Raw genomic sequence first — 17,407 nt, forward strand, 5'->3', positions numbered from 1 at the left:
TATGTCAGTCATTTGCTGGTTATTTTTGAGCTGATCAGACCAGGTGATATGGTCAATGCCTAGAACATGGTTAAGTGTTTAATAAATGCTTATGAGGTGATTGATATTAATATGTACTTAGTCTGTGACATTAACAATATCATGCGCTGCTACAAAAATGGTACAAATCCCATTTTTAGGCAGTGGGCATCCTTTGTAAACAATTTCTTGTAGAAAAGGGCAAGAAATTACCCAATAATCTATTTCATCCTTGTCTTCCTAAATATGAATGGCAATTAGGGAATATTACAATCCCGCCAAACTTCTACTTATTTCAATGTCACCACATATGTGTGGAAGCTATGTGATTAATAATGGCTTTTATGAATACTTGGAAATATAACTAATTTAAGTATATCTTCTTTATGTACATACATACATATGTACTACTACAGCTTCTATACATACATTCACATATATATGCACATATACATAAATATGTGTGTCTGTCTCTCTATCTACCTATGCCTTTCAGCATCATGGTTTAACCGATATACAGCCAATCTTGGACTTAGGAAGATCTGAGTTCAAGTCTTGTCTGTGACCTTTGATACATACTAGCTTTTGTGACCCAGGGTAAATTACCTAAGTTCTTACTACCTCAGGCAACTTTGAAAATACAAGTTATGGGAAAATTCCACACCAAGAGTTCCCTACACCAACAAAATCATAGATCCAGACCAAAATACACTGATTTGATTCAATTCAGCAAATATTTATTAAATGCTATGTGCTAGGTGTTGGGGATAAAAAGTCAATAAATAAGTCTGTGTCCTCAAAGAGCATGTATGTAGAAAATTTAATACAGAATATATACGAGGTGATTTTCATCAGAAGGGTATTAGCAACTGGGATCTGTATTGGGGAGATGAAGCTAGGCTTCATGTAGGAGATGACATTTGAGCTGAACTTTGAAGAAAGCTAAAAAATTCCATGAGGTGAGGTGAGGAGGGAGGGCTTTACTGACTAGGAAGGAATCCTAAGTCTCAGTTACCCTTTGTACCTGTGTGACTTTGGGTAAGTCTTTTAACCTATGTTAAGCATGAAGTTGTTTCTTCATCTGTGATCCCTCTGAAGTCGCTTTCACCTTCAGATCTGCCGTCATCATAAATTAAATCCTAAGCTTTCTTATAAGAATTAAACTTCTCCACACTAATTCACAGTAGCTATTTCAGTAAAAAGCCTAGGTACTGCTAATGAGTTTTGCCATGAGAATCATCTTTTCATTCTCTTTGTTGTAGTACTTCCCCGGGGGAGGTCAGGTAATGACTAATGCAAAAAAGAAAAAAAGTCAAAATAGAAATTATTAGCATGTACTATCATGCATCAGAACCCCGTCAACATAAAGATCAGGAAATTGCTTAAATATCAGACTACCGTATATATCCCAAAGCACGCCTGCTGTTCACAGGTAGCTCTGGGGTCCTACCTAGGGTAGCATCCGGTGAAGTTCCCTGCGGTCTGCCTTAGGTATAGTGGGACTACGGCTACCGTGAGCTAAGGTTCATCATCTGGTTCACCGTCCAACTCCAGAAGCCCGGTCCCGAGCTACAGCTAGCTGGGGCAGTCGCGGGATCGGTCCTCGCGGCTTCAGCGGGCAGAGGGGTGGGCAGGGCGAGCGGCGGGGAGCCCCCGCTCCAGCTCCGAACCTTCCGAGGGGAGGGAGCTAGAGACGCTCACCGAGGGGGCTCCTCTTCATGCCCAAGCAGGAAGTGAGGACAAGGAAGAAGCCAGCCTAGACACCAGGAGGAGGAGAAGGAGAAGGAGGAGTTGGGCTGTTTTTATCAGACCGACCCGGGAAAGCTGGAATTTCCATCCTTACCCTTCCCGGTCTTCCTTCCTCTTTCCTTTCGCTGCCCCCCTTTGCCTACGCTTCCCCACTTTCCAGCGGGCTCCCCAGCCCCGAGCTGGTGGTACTGGGTGCTGCTCCCCCACCCCGCTTCCATGGCTTCTGCGGAGGACCCTCTGCTTACAGGTAAGTGGACCTTGAGGTGGGGCGTCCGCTCACCTGCGGGTGAGGGGCGGGTAGCGGTGCGGGAGGGCCGGCCTCTGGGTCTAGGTGAGGGAGGAGGATTGAGTCTCAGCTGCTGCCCGGACGTGGGGAGGCGCGGGATGGGCACCCAGCGTGGCACACCCCCACACCCACATTCCCCACCCGGGGCCACATTTGGAGCAGTGCTTGCTGTACAAGGAGGGGCTCCGTGGTCGTTTGCGAACTCTTGAGAAACAAGGTCTAGGGTGGGCAGTGGCTGATTCTCCTCCTGCCCGTCCCCAGTCCCTACTCCCCATCCCGGTCTTCTTTGCTCCTTGCCCTCTTTCCATATCTTGGCCCCAGTCGCTTTTGTTCTGGACCGGGAGATGCCAGGTTGAAACACGTCCAACCAATCTGCCTGGCATAAAGCAGTTTAAGCGTTTGATTCCGTCTCTTATTTCCACCTTTCCCACTTGCATAGTGTGTAGTTCCTCCTCCCCCCCCCCTTCCTACCTTAGTCCCACAGTGGGGGGGTTGGATGAGGAGTGGAGAAAGTGAGATGTGTCATTCCCAACTGTAGTTACTAGAAAGTTTAACAAGTCAGGATCCTTAATCATTTATTAAGCTCTTACTATATGCCAGTCACTGTGCTGAGGGCTGGGCATACAGTGAAAGGCACAGAAGCAAGGGAAATGCAGCGCACCGTGAGTTCATATCTATGGTGGGCTTAACCGGAATGTTTTCTACTATATGTGTACTGCCTCTGATGCTGAAATCGAGCAAAAACCTTCCACTGAACTCACCATGAACTCACTACCTCTCCCAATTACATACTACGGCATCCTCTTGGTCTTGTTCTCTACAGAGTCCAGGCTGTATCAGTGCTGTTTCTCTGGAAGTTTCTGGGGTTGACCCCTTTAGAGAGAGCCAAAAGTAATTACTTGAAATGAGTATGCTTCATAGTTAGTTATTTGAACTTTGGCAGAAGTTGTAGATATTGTTACGTTGAACCAATCCGTACATCAATAAACACTTATTAAGTACCTACTCTGTGGGAGGGACTGTGTTAAGTGCTGGGGATACAAAAAAGGTAAAAGACATTAAGAAATGGAGATGAAGAGTGGACCAAAAATTGAAATCAGAGTACCCACTTAACTACTTGTTAATGTGCTGTGCCTTGAGGAGTTTCCTAGAGTAGCAAACAAGTATTTATTAAGGGCCTTTTATTTGCCAGTCACTGTCAAAAATGTCTTTGATTATTAAGCAGTGGAAAGAGAAAAATGGAAGAAAACGCTCACCTCCAATTCACTCCTTTCCCTTGAAAAGAGGCAGGAAATGGAGATAAAACATCATGGAAACTCCTGGAGTGGAGACCTGATCTTTTGAATATCCAAATGTAGAATTTAGTGGCACAAGTGCCATGTCCTGCTAGGTGATTTTTGCCTGCTCTTAGGCTATTAATGCTCATACTAATCCTTTAGGAGTCCCCACTTAACTTCCTGGATTCCTCCTTCTTACCTCCACAATCATTATCTCTTTTTCCCCTCTTCTTGTACTTGATGCTAGGAGTACCATCAGAGAAATTTAAGCACTCAACTCTTGGGGTTCAACCTCCATCCTGTTAATCTTTGTTGAATTCTAAAGCTTGATAATGGATCTAGTTTATATGCCTGGTACCCCAAAAAGTATTCAGTGTTAATGGTGAGGCAGCTGGATGGTGCAGTGGATGGATGGAGAACAGGCCCTGAACTCAAGAGGACTTGATTTCAAATTTGGCCTCAGACATTTTTTAACTTTGTGTTCCTGAGCCAGTTACTTAGTCCTGATTATCTAAAAAAAAAAAAAGTTAATGGTTATGCCTTTTTCTGATATTTCATTAAGACTTCTGTGATTTTCAGGATGGTAACTCCCTCATTTATATAAAGAAATCACAGTACACTACTATAGTATTATAGTATATTATTATATATATAATATATAGTATAGTATTATAGTATAATACTATAGTATTAAATAATTTGGTATAACTCGAAGCTGAAGAATAGATAGAAAAGTTAAACACTAGCTCTACCAAGCTGACAAAAGAAACACATTCTTGTTTTGGTATCTTTTTTTAAAACAGGGTTAGTACTTTAACTGGATTCATTACTTAAAGTAAATATGTGTATCTATATATTTTACATGACAGATACAGACACATATCTACATATACACATATACATGAGAAGTAGAATAAAAAAATATAATTTTTTTCCATTAAGAAAACCCATGTCAGTTTTGGGTTTTCCAAAATAAAAAAACTCCAGGACATATATAACCATTAGGAAACTAATTTGTTTTTATATTTATCTCACTAACTCGGTTAGTAATATTCAGCATGACCCTGACCAAATCAGAATTTTTCTCCTAGAGGGAGAGAATATGTAATTTTGATTTTATCTGAATTAATGATAAAGAAATGGTCTCTGATTTATATGAGTGATAGCATTTACTGATCCATTTTCAATCCTACTAGAAATTATATTCTTTCATTTGTGTTAACATTTAAGACTAAAATTTTAGTTTTTCTAAACTAAACTTTTAGTTTTAACTGTACCTACTGTACCTATCACTCTAAACCTGGTGTCAACATTAGGAAAAGCTTCCTGTACTATTGTATCTACCATCCAGTTAGTTATGTTTATCTATCATACCAGAATATGTCTACGTAAGGGCAAAGCCAGAAGCTTTTATCTCCTGCATTCACTCCTCACCACTGTGTTTGTTTTTTGCACTTGATAGTATTTTATTTTTTCCAATTATATATAAAGATATTTTGATAAGACTTTGAGTTCCAAATTTTTCCCTCTCCTCTTTCCTATCCTCTCCCCTAGACAGCAAGCCATGTGATAAAGGGTTGTACATGTACCATCATGTTAAACGTATTTCTATATCAATCATATTGTGAAAGAAGAATCAGAACAAAAGGGAAAAGCCATGAGAAAGAAAAAACAAAAAACGTGAAAATAGTATGCTTCAATCTGCAGTCAGGCTCCATTGGTCTTTCTCTGGAAGTGGATAGCATTTTCCATCATTAGTCTTCTGGAATTGTCTTGGATCATCGTTTTGCTGAGAAGAGCTAAGTGTTATCGTTGATCTTTGAACACTGTTGCTGTTAACGTGTACAATGTTCTTCTGATTCTACTCACTTCACTCACTATCAGTTCATCTGAATCTTTCCAGGTTTTTCTGAAATCCACCTGTCCATCATCTCATAGAGAACAAGAGTATTCCATTACATTCATATACCACAACTTGTTGAGCCATTCCCCAATTGATGGGCATCCCCTCAATTTCCAATTCTTGGCCACCACAAAAAGAGCTGCTATAAATATTTTTATACATATGGTTCCTTTTCCTTTTTTTATGATCTCTTTGGGATACAGACCTAGTAGTGGTATATTGTTAGGTCAAAGGGTATGCACAGTTTTACAGCCCTTTGGCCATAGTTCCAAATTGCTCTCCCAGAATGGTTGGATCAGCTCACAGCTTGACCAACAATGCCTTCGTGTTCCAATTTTCCCTCATCTTCTCCAACATTTATCATTTTCCTTTTCTGTCATATTAGCTAATATGGTAGGTATGAGTTAGAATTGTTCTAATTTGCATTTCTCTAATCAATATTGATTTGGAGCATTTTTTCATACGACTCTAGATAGTTTTAATTTCTTCATTTGAAAGTTGCTTGTTCATATCCTTTGACCATTTATCAGTTGGGGAATGATTTGTATTCTTATAAATTTGACTCAGTTCTCTATTTATTTTAGAAATGAGGCCTTTATCTGAAACACTGGCTGTAAAAATTATTTCCCAGCTTTCTGCTTTCCTTCTAATCTTAGTTCCCTTAGTTTTGTTTGTGCAAAACCTGTTTAATTTAACATAATAAAAATTATCCATTTTGCATTTCATAGTGTTCTTTGTCTCTTGTTTGGCATAAATTCTTCCCTTCTCCGTAGATTTGATGCGTAAACTATTACTTGTCCTCCTAATTTGCTTATGACATCACTCTTTTTGTCTAAATCATGTACCCATTTCAGCCTTATCTTGGTATAGGGTGTGAGATGTTGATCTGTCTATTCCTAGTTTCTGCTATATTATTTCCCAGTTTTCCCAGCAGTTTTTGTCAAATAGTGAATTCTTGTCCTGAAAGCTGGAGTCTTTGGGTTTATCAAGCAGTAGATTACTATAGCCATTTATTGCTGTGTCTTGTGTACCTATTTCACTGATCTACCATTCTATTTCTTAGCCAGTACCAAATAGTTTTAATAATTGCTACTTTGTAATATAATTTTAGATCTAGTATAGCTAGGTCACCTTCCTTTGCATTTTTTTTCATCAATTCCCTTGATATTTTTGACCTTTCATTCTTCCAGATGAATTTTGCTATTATTTTATCTAGCTCCATAAAATTATTTTTGGTAGTTTGATTGGTATGGCACTGAATAAGTAAATTAATTTAGGTAGAGTTGTTATTTTCATTATATTAGCTTAGACTACCCATGAGCAATTGATGTTTTTCCAATTGTTTAGATCTGACTTTATTTGTGTGAAAAGTGTTTTGTGATTGTATTCATATAGTTCCTAGGTTTGTCTTGGCAGATGGACTCCCAAATTTTTTATATTATCTCCAGTTATTTTAAGTGGAATTTTTCTTTCTATCTCTTGTTGCTGGGCTTTGTTGACAATATATAGAAATACTGATGATTTATGCGAGTTTGTTTTATATCTCACAAATTTGTTAAAATTAATTGTTTCAAGCAATTTTTTAGTTGACTCTAGGATTCTCTAAGTATATCATCACATCGTCTGCGAAGAGTGATAGTTTTCTATCATTGTTTCCTCAATGTTCTTCAATAGTTTCCTCATTGCCTATTTTTATTCCCTCAATTTATTTTTCCTTTGAGATACAGTTCTCAAGAGTTACAAGTATTTTCTTCCCCTGTAGGAATATAAACAGTTTAACCTTATCAAATAACCTGGTTTTTTTTTTCCATTCCTGTTTACCTTCTTATGATTCTCTTAAGTCTTGTATTTGAACATCAAATTTTCTGTTCAGCTCTGGTCTTTTCATCAGAAACGATTGAAAGCCCCCTATTTCCTATGTCCATCTTTTCCCCTGAAAGATTATGCTCAATTTTTTCTAGGCAGTTGATTCTTGGTTGTAATCCAAGCCCCTTTGCTTTCTGGAGTATTCCAACCCTTCCATCTCTTTAGTGTAGAAGCTGCTAAGGCCTATGTAATATTGACTGTGTCTCCACAATATTTAAATTATTTTTTTTGATTGCTTTCTCTTTGACCTGATAATTCTGTAATTTGGCTACAATATTCCTTTGAGTTTTCATTTTGGGATCTCTTTCAGGAAGTGATTGGTGTGTTCTTTCAATGACTATTTTATTCTGTGGTTCTAGAATATCACAGCAGCTTTCCTTGATAATTTCTTGAAAGATGCTGTCCTGGCTCATTTTTGGATCATGGCTTTCAGGTAGTCCAATAATTCTTAAATTATCTCTCCTGGATCTGTTTTCCAGGCCTATTGTTTTTCCAATGAGCTATTTTACATTTTCTTCTATTTTTTCATTCTTTTGACTTTGTTTGACTGATTCTTGATGTCTCATAGAGTCATTAGCCCAATTCTAATTTTTGAGGAATAACCTTTTCCATTTGTCCACTGGCTTGCCTGGACCCTGCCTGCACTGGACTATGCTTCCCTTTTACCCAAGTGAGACAGACTTTTCCTGAAGTTCTTATAAGTTATCTTAAGCTGGAAAATTGTTTCACTCTATCTTTTTGTGGGTTCTAGCTCTCTAGTATCTGTTTAGAGCCTTGATTTAACATTGTTTCTGAGAGAAACTAGGGAGAGTTTCCTAGAGAAGCAGCTTCCTGGCTTCTCTTTGCCATCTTGGCTCCCCCTCCTGCTGTTTACTATTTTCACCAACCATTAGAACAGAAAAAATACACCCTACCAGAAGCTCCCCTTCTCTCCAACTCCCTTCCCTAGCCAACCATACCCTTATTCTGGACCTGCTAGACAGAGAGAACACTTAATTTTGGCCTTCTTACATTACTTATTTCCTCTTTTTCTGTCTCTGCTTTTTATGTTTTCTTTTCCTCACTTGAATATGTTCCCCTTGTCCAGGTCTTTCTTTCATGTCTCTTTGTTATGTGTCTCCTCCCCCTTTCTTCTCTTCCTCTCCCTCCAGTTTGATCCTCTTGAGTATTCAGCAAACTACTGAGTGACACCTTTAAATCTGTGAAATACTGGCTGCATAGGTGCCAGAGAAATCAAAGTTAGAGTCTTATTTCTTTATCTCAATGCCTTTCTTTCTTTCAATCTGCACCTCCTTCTGAGAATTGTCATGTGCAGAGCCATTTCAAGAAACTGCAATATACTTCTACTTAAGAGTGAGATGAATCAAACAATGGGTTTGGTTGGCATATCCATCTCTCCTTGCTTTGGAGATGATTGTGATCATGGATATAATTCAAGATTTCAGGAGTTCTTTATAACCAGTAATGGACACAGCTCTAGATCAAAAGAAAATCCATGGTGCCCAGAAAATAGATTCTGCAATCACATGTTCAAAGAATCACCTTTAATTCTTCACTAGAAAGCTCAAAGAGCCATGATTTTGGCTTATGGCACACAGTGTTGCTTGAAAGCATCTAGTCATTCTCCTGCTTAACTGCATTTGCTCTGAAAGAAGCAAGCTAGGTGTAGTTCTTTGAATCTACTTTGAGTAATTTGTGATCTAGCATTTACTCTTAGAGGCACACATTTTATACATTGACTTGATGTATCTACTGTCTTCTCTCAGATTTTTCTAGCTCCACGTGGAAAAGGCATCAGATTATTTGGCATGGAACCAACAAATGATTCAACTTGAAAAATGTGACTATCCCTAATGCTTCCGTTTCCTCATCACTGATTCTCCTTGGCTCCCTGTAATCTGGCCAAAACCTCAAGTGTGGCCTTTTGACTGAATCCAAACAAATGAATCCTGGAGATTTGTTTTGTGAAGTTTGGATTCAGCCAAAAGGCTAAACTTGAGGTTCTGGAGGGCCATGTGTGGCCTTGAGTCTACATTTCCCACCCCTGCTTCACGAAGTTGGAGATGCAAACCTGGATTTTAGTTCTAAAGATAGAAATTCAGCAGCAATTTACAGAGGTGGTAATTGATGGTGTGGCAGTACAGGAGAATGCCAAAGGGGCTGGGTGAGACAGACAGACAAACAAGAAAGCTAAGGAGAGGTTTTCTGGATTACCCAGCTTGAGGGGGCAACAAGAAGAAAAGAAAATTTCAAAGAAAGAAATGCGACATTAGCCAAGAGAAGAGAAAATATGCAGTAGAGAAAGGCGCTCAATTGTATCAAATGTTAGGATGAGATGTAAAATGGCCACCAGTGATTACCTTTTGAGGCCACTCATTCTTCTTTTAGGCCTCTGTTTCTTAGGAAGTTTTTCCTTACATCAAGCCAAAATCAGCTTCTCTGCAACTTTCATCCTAACTGTTCACTGAATCCTAATTTCTCTTCCACATACTCTTCAAATGCTAGAATGAAACTGTCATGATTCTCCTAAATCAATCTTCTCTGATCAGGGAAAACTTCTGTTGCTTCAACAAGTCATTGTATGGCATGGTCTCTTTTCCCCTGTCTGTTGTCATCTGGAACCACTCCAGTATGTCAATATCCTTCTTATTATATGGGACCCAAAACCAAACATAATGCTTTAAGACATATTTTGACCAGGAAAAGATACCATAGGACTATCCCTTCATGTGGACATTATGCCTTTGGATTTCAAAGTCTAAAATCACTTTAGCTTTTTTGGCTATGTTAAACTATTGACTTATGTTGAGTTTATTAAAACTGCTAGTATTATTTATTGCCTGGCCCCACTTTCCCCATATTGTACTTATGAGTTTTTGAAGCCAAGAATAGGCCTTTGCATTTATTCCCATTAAATTATATCTTATTAGGTTTGGCTCTGGTTGGTTGAGATCTCTTTGAAAGCTGACCCAGTCATATAATAGATTTGCTATATCGCAGCATATTAGAGATAGGAACTAGATGTGTTATTTCATTGCTATAGGGAACTTCTGGGTAAGAAAACTCCTTCAACCAAAGCAGACTGACAATTTTTCTCCAATTTTTAGTCTTAAAAAGAGTTGCCTAGTGGAGCAGTTAGGAGGCAGCAAGTGGATAGAGCACTGGCCCTGGAGTTGGGAGGATCTGAGTTCAAATCCAGCCTCACTTACTAGCTTTGTGAGCCTAGGGCAAGTCATTTAACCCTGATGAGCTCCAAGAAAAAATTGCCTAGAGCAATAAAAGGTTAAGTTCCTTGTCTAGTGTCACATAGAAGATATATGTCTGAGGCAGGGCTTAAATCCAGGTCTTCCTGACTTTGAGACCAGTTCTCTATTCTCTTTGCCATACTGTCGCTCATCTCATCAGCAAAGATGAGAAGAAGCATAGGAAAGACAGTACAGTGTAGAGACTGAATGATGGATTCAGGAATGAAGAACTGAATTTGAACCCATCCTTTAAACACCTACCAGCTATGTGACCATAGGGGAGTTTGACACTTACTAGTTATGTGACCTTGGGCAAGTCACTTAACCCCAGTTGCCTCACCCTGGGTCATTTCTAGTCATCCTGATGAATATCTGATCACTGGATTCAGATGGCTCTGGAGGAGAAGTGAGACTGGTGACCTGCACAGCTGTCCCTCACTCGAAAAACAAAGTCAAGTACAAGTCATGTCATGATTTCTCTGATGGCATGGTCTTCTTCGACAGCAAAGGACAAACACAATCTGTCTGATTCTCAGCTTTCTCATCTGTAAAATAAGCATAATACCTGTACAGAACCTAAATCACAGAATTGCTATAAAGCTCAAATGATGTATCTGAAGTGCTTTGCAAATTTTAAAACACCATAAAAATGCCGCTTATTCTAAGTATGTCTTTCACACTTTCATGCAAGTCATTTGTTAAACAGCACAGGGTCAAAGGTAGAGCCTTGGGGGCACTCCATTAGAGACTTCCTTCTAAATTGACACAAGCTCATTCATGAGTGTTGGGTGCAGGCATTTAAACTGGTTAGGTTCTAAATTAACTTTTTTTTAAAGAAGGTACCTTAGTGTTCATCTAGTTTTATACTGCTACCCTCCAGTTTTATTTGCTTTTTTAAAAAAATATTTTTGTCAGTTTTCCCACCTGCCTTCCCACCCTCCCACTTCAACCCCCTCTCCTTCTGCAGTTGACAACACAAGAGAAACGAAGTCATTACAAACAAGGGGGAACAAATTTCCACACTGGCCATGTCCAAAAAAAATTTGTCTCATTCTGTATTCCGAGTCCTTTCACCTCTCTGTCAGGAGGTGAGTAGTATGTTTCAGCATTAGCCTTCTGAAAGTCTGGTTGGTCATTACTCTGATAAGAGTTCAGCACAGTAATATTCCATCACATTTATATCCCATAACTTGTTAATCTATTCTCTAATTTATGGATATTCCCTCAGATTCCCATTCTTTGCCATCTCAAAAAGAGTTATAAATATTTTTATATATCTTTTGAGATTGTTTCGCTTAGGGCTAATCCCTCCCTTAATCTATCCTTCCTCTAATTCCCCTATCACCTTTCCCTGCCACTTTTCTGTTGAGTGAAATGGACTTTTGTACCCAACTCTGTGGCATACAGGCATGTGCTTATGCAAGTGTGTGTGTGTGTGTGTGTGTGTGTGTGTGTGTGTGTTCTTCCCTCTTTCGACCAATTCAAGTAAGAGTGAAGTTCAAATGTCAGTCATTCCATTCCTCCCCATCCTTGTTTGTGTAAATGTCTACTTGTACATCCTAATCATATGAGATAATTTTCTCTAACTTTCCTTTCCTTTCTCTCCATATTCACTCTCACCCCTGGTGTATTTCTCTTTCCCTCTCTTACCATTCTTTTCTAAAGATCATCGAGATATAACAGAACCATTCCCAGGTCTTGTCTAATTGAAATATCTCTATGAACCCTAATGATGACAAGGGTTCAGAGGGGACATATGTATCATCTCCCCATATTTGAATGTAAGCTTGTCCTTGTTTAGTCTTTTATCTGTTTACCTTTTCACTCCTGTGTTTGAATTTTAAAGTTTCTCTGCAGCTCTGGTTTTTTCACCTGGAACACTTGGAATTCCTCTGTTTCATTAAAGATCCATTTTTTTTCTTCGTGGTATTATACTTAGTTTTGCTGGGTAAGTTATTCTTGGCTTTAACCCTATATCCTTTTACTTCTTGGATATCATATTCCAAATTCTCTGCTGCTTTATAGTGATGGTTGCGTGTGATCCTGTGGTTCCTCAGTACTTTCTCAGTTCTTTTTTTGGGGGCTGCTTGCACTATTTTTCCTTTAACTAGTTAGCTCTGGATTTTGGTTTTGATGTTTCTGGGGTTTCTTTCAATTTCCACTTTGATCTCTGGTTCTAAGAAATTTGGGCCTTTGTCTTTTAAGATTTCTTGAAATATAATGTCTGGGCTGTTATTTTGGTCATCGTATTCAGATAGTCCAATGATTCTTAAACTTTTCTCTTCGGTCTGTTTAATAGGTCAATTGTTTTTTCTATGGATTCCTTTATATTTTCTGCCATTTTTTCTCAGTCTTTTGATTTTGTTTTAGCATTTCTTGTTGCCTCATGGAGTCATTGGCTTCTGTTTGCTCCAATCAAATTTTCAGAGAGTTTGTTGCTTGGGAAATTGGAAAGAGTTTGTTTTGTTTTGTTTTATCTTTTGTGCTGTTATGTTAATTCTCCTTCCAGTTCTTTCTTCCATAGCTCTCATTTCTTTTCTCATTTTTTTCTCAAGTACTCACATTCCATTTATTACAAAAAGAAAAAAAAATCCAACCATTTGTAGACTTTTTTCTTTACCTCTTGCTTCTTTTCCAGGAAATCTTGTTGAGTTTATGCCCTAGCTGTGTTTTTTTTTTCCTGAGGTTTTTGCTGGAGTCACTCTCTTTTTCTGTGTTTGTTTCTTGAGCCAAACTGTTGCCCTAGTAGTTCATTATGTTGTGGGGTTTTTTTGTCTGCCCATTCTTCCATTCTGTGTCCTGATTTCACACCCAATATTATGGCTGGGCTGTGTAGCACTTCTGGATGGAAGGTGTTAGCTGGTTCTGTTGCTGCTCTCTTTGGGTTTTGAGAATTGTGTTATTCCAGGCTGGGGACTTTCAAACTTTCAGTGTTCCCAAAGGGTTTGATCCAGCGCAAAATCCGATCATTGACTCCTTTCTCTAAGCTCTTCATGTTTCTGAACTGTGTTTGAGTTGACTAATGCTGGACTCCTCCCCTACCAGTCAGTTGGAAAGCTCTGTTGGTTCAAAGTGGCAGAATTGTAGGCTCCTCTTTGGTCTGACTTTCTTGCCTTAGTCGTTCCTCTGTAGACTGGGCTATATGCTGGAAATAAGATCCTGCTTTGCACCTGAGGTCTCCTTTCTCAGTACGCAACCTAGGCCCTCCCCAATCTGTTCACACATCCCCTTTTCACTTCATCCTGGATCACCCAGCATGGTAGTGGGCAACAAAGTTATTGCCCCAGTTTTCATCAAAGTACCCTGATATGGATCTGGGGGTCTCTTAGTGTGGGTCAGGGACCCTCTTTGGGGCTAGTGTACAGCCTCTCCATAGACACTGGAGTGTTCTCTTCACTGTGTGCGCCTATCTTGATTCTGTCTCTAGTGTCTGCAGACCTCTCCATCTCCATATGCTGACCTGGGCCAGACAAAGAACCCACTGTGATTTTTTTCTGGATTTCTTTATCAGGGCTGGTGAACATTTAGGGTTAGAAATTGTGGGTGAGAGCTCAACAGCATTGCTTCCTTCATCCTCAGCCATCTTGGTTCTCTAGCATAAGACACTTTGTCTTATTTTTGCAGTTTGCAGAAATTCAGGTGTATTTACGTGAACTTCATTCCCCTGATCTTATCTAATAAATGTGTCATAAAAGAAAGTAGTCTGTCATCACCAGCTTTTTATGGAGCCATGTTATGATGGTAGAAGACTTTGTGATAAGTGCTTTCCTTTCTAAATCTTCATTAACCAAACACTGTTCTTTTTCCTTCTTCAATTCTCTATTATCTTTCAAAGATAACTGATAGCACCTTTATGATCTGTGATTCACTTAATCTCCCATGTCTGAAACTTTGGGGTTATCTTCAACCCTTCCTTCACTTCTCTTAACCAATAAACTACAAAGTCCCATGTGTTCACAAAAGCCCTCCATCATCTCCCCCCTTTCCTCCCTTTCCAGTCTTCTTATACCTTACTCCCCACCATATATTCTTTGATACCATGACACTGACTTCCTTGATGTTACTTGCACAAAACACACTGTCTCTGACTCCTAGTGTTTTCTCTAGCTGTCCCCCATTCCTAGAACTCTCTCCCTCCTCATCTCTGGCTTCTGGATTCCCTAGCTTTCTTCAAGTCTCAGCTAAAGTCATCCCTTCAGCAAGAAGCCTTTCCCAGTCCTCTTTAATCTTAGTGCCTTCCCTCTGAAATTGCCCTCCAATTTATCATATACATACACACACACATATACACATGTATATTCATACATATACACATGCACACACATATATACACATACATACATATAAGTGTATATGTATATTATGTACATATATATGTGTGTGTATGTTCATTCATAGTTGGTCTCAGGTTGTCTTTACCTAGATTTTGAACTCCTCAAGAGCAGAGACTGGTTTTTTGCCTTTCTTTGTGTCCATAGCACGTAGCACAGTGCCAGGACATATAATAGGTGCTTAAAAATTCTCGTTGACTGACCGACAGTTCTATATTTGTAACATCCCACGCATATCTCCCCACTTCTCTATTCCTACTACCATTGCTCTGGCCTAGGCCCCCATAACCCCTCTACTTCAACCCGGAACTACTACAATAGTTTTGTAACACGATTTCTGCTTCTACTCTCTTGTCTTTCACTCGTTCTTCATGCCTCTTCCACATATCTTCCTTATATAGACTTTTGGTTATTTAATTCTAAACTGAAGGTTTTTTGTGGCTCCCTAATGCCTGTAGAGTTTAGTTCCAATTCCTTTTCCTGGCATTCAGGGCCACATAGAATCGATCTGGAATTGCTCTATTTTTCTAGTCTTATTTCGTATTATTTTCTTCCATATTCTTTATGCCTAGCCATCTTGGACTATGTCTCTATCTTTTCTGTCCCTCTACCTTCTCTCAAACTATTTTTTTTATGACTGGAATATCTTTACTCCCCTTTGCTACCTGATGAATTCCTACCTATTCTTTAAACTCCAGCTCAAATTCCATCTTCTCCATAAAGTGTTTCCTAATATTCCTCCTTGTAACTCACAGAGCCCTTTCCATAACACACAGCTCCTACCCTCAGGGAGCTAATGGTCTAATAAGATGCATATCTAACAATAATTGTAAAAATTACATCATACCTGTATTTGAGAGAATTGAGAAAAGACCATCGGCTTTGGCAACTAAGAGATCATCTGTAACTTTGGAGAGAGCCATTTCAGTGGGACAATAAAGTCAGAAGTTGGATGTAAGGAATTATGAAGAGAATGAGAAGAGAGAAAGTGGAAGCATCTATTGTAGATAGCTTTTTCAAGGAGCTCAGTCACAGAGGACAAAAGCAACATAGGATGATAATGGGAATAGAAGGACTGAGATCCAATACTAACTTGGCCTATATCATAATTTGCTTTGGCTTAATCTGCCTTGATGTCCTGCCCATGTCCTTGCTTTCTTTCTATCATCATAACAAATACATCAGAGAAAATACAAAATAATGGAAAGGAAAGCCAAAAAAAGAAAAAAAATCACCCACTACAGATCTTTTTGTATCTTTCAATATGTAGCTGACCATGTGGTCTCTTCTCTTAATAGATAATCTAGGACCACAAGTCTGACTATGTCACATACAGCCCTTCCCTCTGCCCCTTATGAAACCTTTAGTGACGAAGTTTAATAAATTCAGCAAATGCATAAGTGCCTACTGATTTCAAAGCTGAAAATACAATTACAGACACTACCCTCAAGGCAAGGAATAGCTAGGTGGCACTGTGGATAGAGCACTAGACCAGGAATCAAGAAGACTCATCTTATCTTGCTGGACATTGTACTTTAGTTTCCAGAATTGAATGGTGATACCAGTTGATAAAAGTAGAGAATTCTGAATGAGTATTCTTGGTCTGGGTAAGAAAACAAGAGAATGAGAGAGATATCTCAGAGTAGATCTCTGGGGAATATCTATGCTAAAGACACAAGTGAGAGATAATGGTTCATCTAAGGATATTGACGAGGTATGGTCAAAAAGGTATGAGAAGAACCAGAAGAGACCGATGGAGAAAGAGAATGCTAGAAGGAGAATGTGGTCAATTGTATCAAAAGCTGCAGTGAGGCTAAAAGAGGATGAGAAAAGCCTGACAAACTTAGCAGTTTAGAGATCATTAATAACCTTAGAGGGAGCAAGTTCAGTTGAGTAGTGTGTTGAGAAACCAGGGAATTGAGAAAGTGCAGACAGCATTACGTGTGTGTCCTTTGCCTGACATTTAAGACTCCACAACCTGGCACCACTAAGGGCTGACTCCAATAAGGCAGACATTTCCGGCCTTGTTTTAGTCTACACCCTTCACACCCTCTACGTTCCACCAGCTGTCCCTTAGTGTTATCTTGTGCTCTCCTGCCCCTCAGAATGTACTGCTTATACATTTTCCCTCATTGAAATCCTTTTCTTCTTCTTCCTTCAAGGTTTATCTCAGATGCAATACCCTCCTAGAAGCCTTTCCTAATCTCTCTTTCCAAAGTGATCCCCTCCAGCCTCAACTTTCTCTAGATCCTTCCTTTGTCCTTATTGCATTCTATCATCTGTCACACAGGTTCTTGTAGTCATCTCCATTCCATCCCAACCCCACTAGACTGTAAATTTCTTGAGAGAAAAAAGCTGTAGTATTTTTCATCTTTCTACTTCCAGCTCCTACCACAGTGCCTCTGGCACCTAGTATGTACTTAATAAGTATGTGTGAAATTAATTGAATTGAAAAGTTTATAGGCAGATAAAGTATCCTTTTTAATTTTGTAGAATTCCTAATAAAAATCTTGTACAGTTAGCATCTTAATTAATTTTTGTGAATGTTGAAAGATTGCTACAGAGAAATAAGGCAGGTTCAGAATAAGGAGGCACAGGTTTAACCTTAAATTCCCATTTTTTGTTGTTCTGGTTTAGTCATTTCAATCATGTCCAGCTCATTTGGGGTTTTCTCGGCAGAGATACTGGAATGGTGTACCATTTCGTTCTCTAGTTCATTTTACAGATGAAGA

At 39.1% G+C, this 17,407-nt stretch overlaps 1 protein-coding gene across 1 annotated transcript in view; it reads left to right on the forward strand.

The window, feature by feature from the left end:
* Nucleotides 1-1,736: 1,736 nt before the first annotated feature.
* Nucleotides 1,737-17,407, forward strand: part of EDARADD (EDAR associated via death domain) — an 82,978-nt gene continuing 67,307 nt past the window's right edge. Inside the window, 2 exon segments of the mRNA XM_072647550.1 lie at nucleotides 1,737-1,958; nucleotides 1,960-2,014. Of these exon segments, the coding sequence (XP_072503651.1) occupies nucleotides 1,737-1,958; nucleotides 1,960-2,014 (277 nt within the window).

Source organism: Notamacropus eugenii, chromosome 2, assembly GCF_028372415.1.
Source record: "Notamacropus eugenii isolate mMacEug1 chromosome 2, mMacEug1.pri_v2, whole genome shotgun sequence".
Classification (NCBI taxonomy): domain Eukaryota; kingdom Metazoa; phylum Chordata; class Mammalia; order Diprotodontia; family Macropodidae; genus Notamacropus; species Notamacropus eugenii.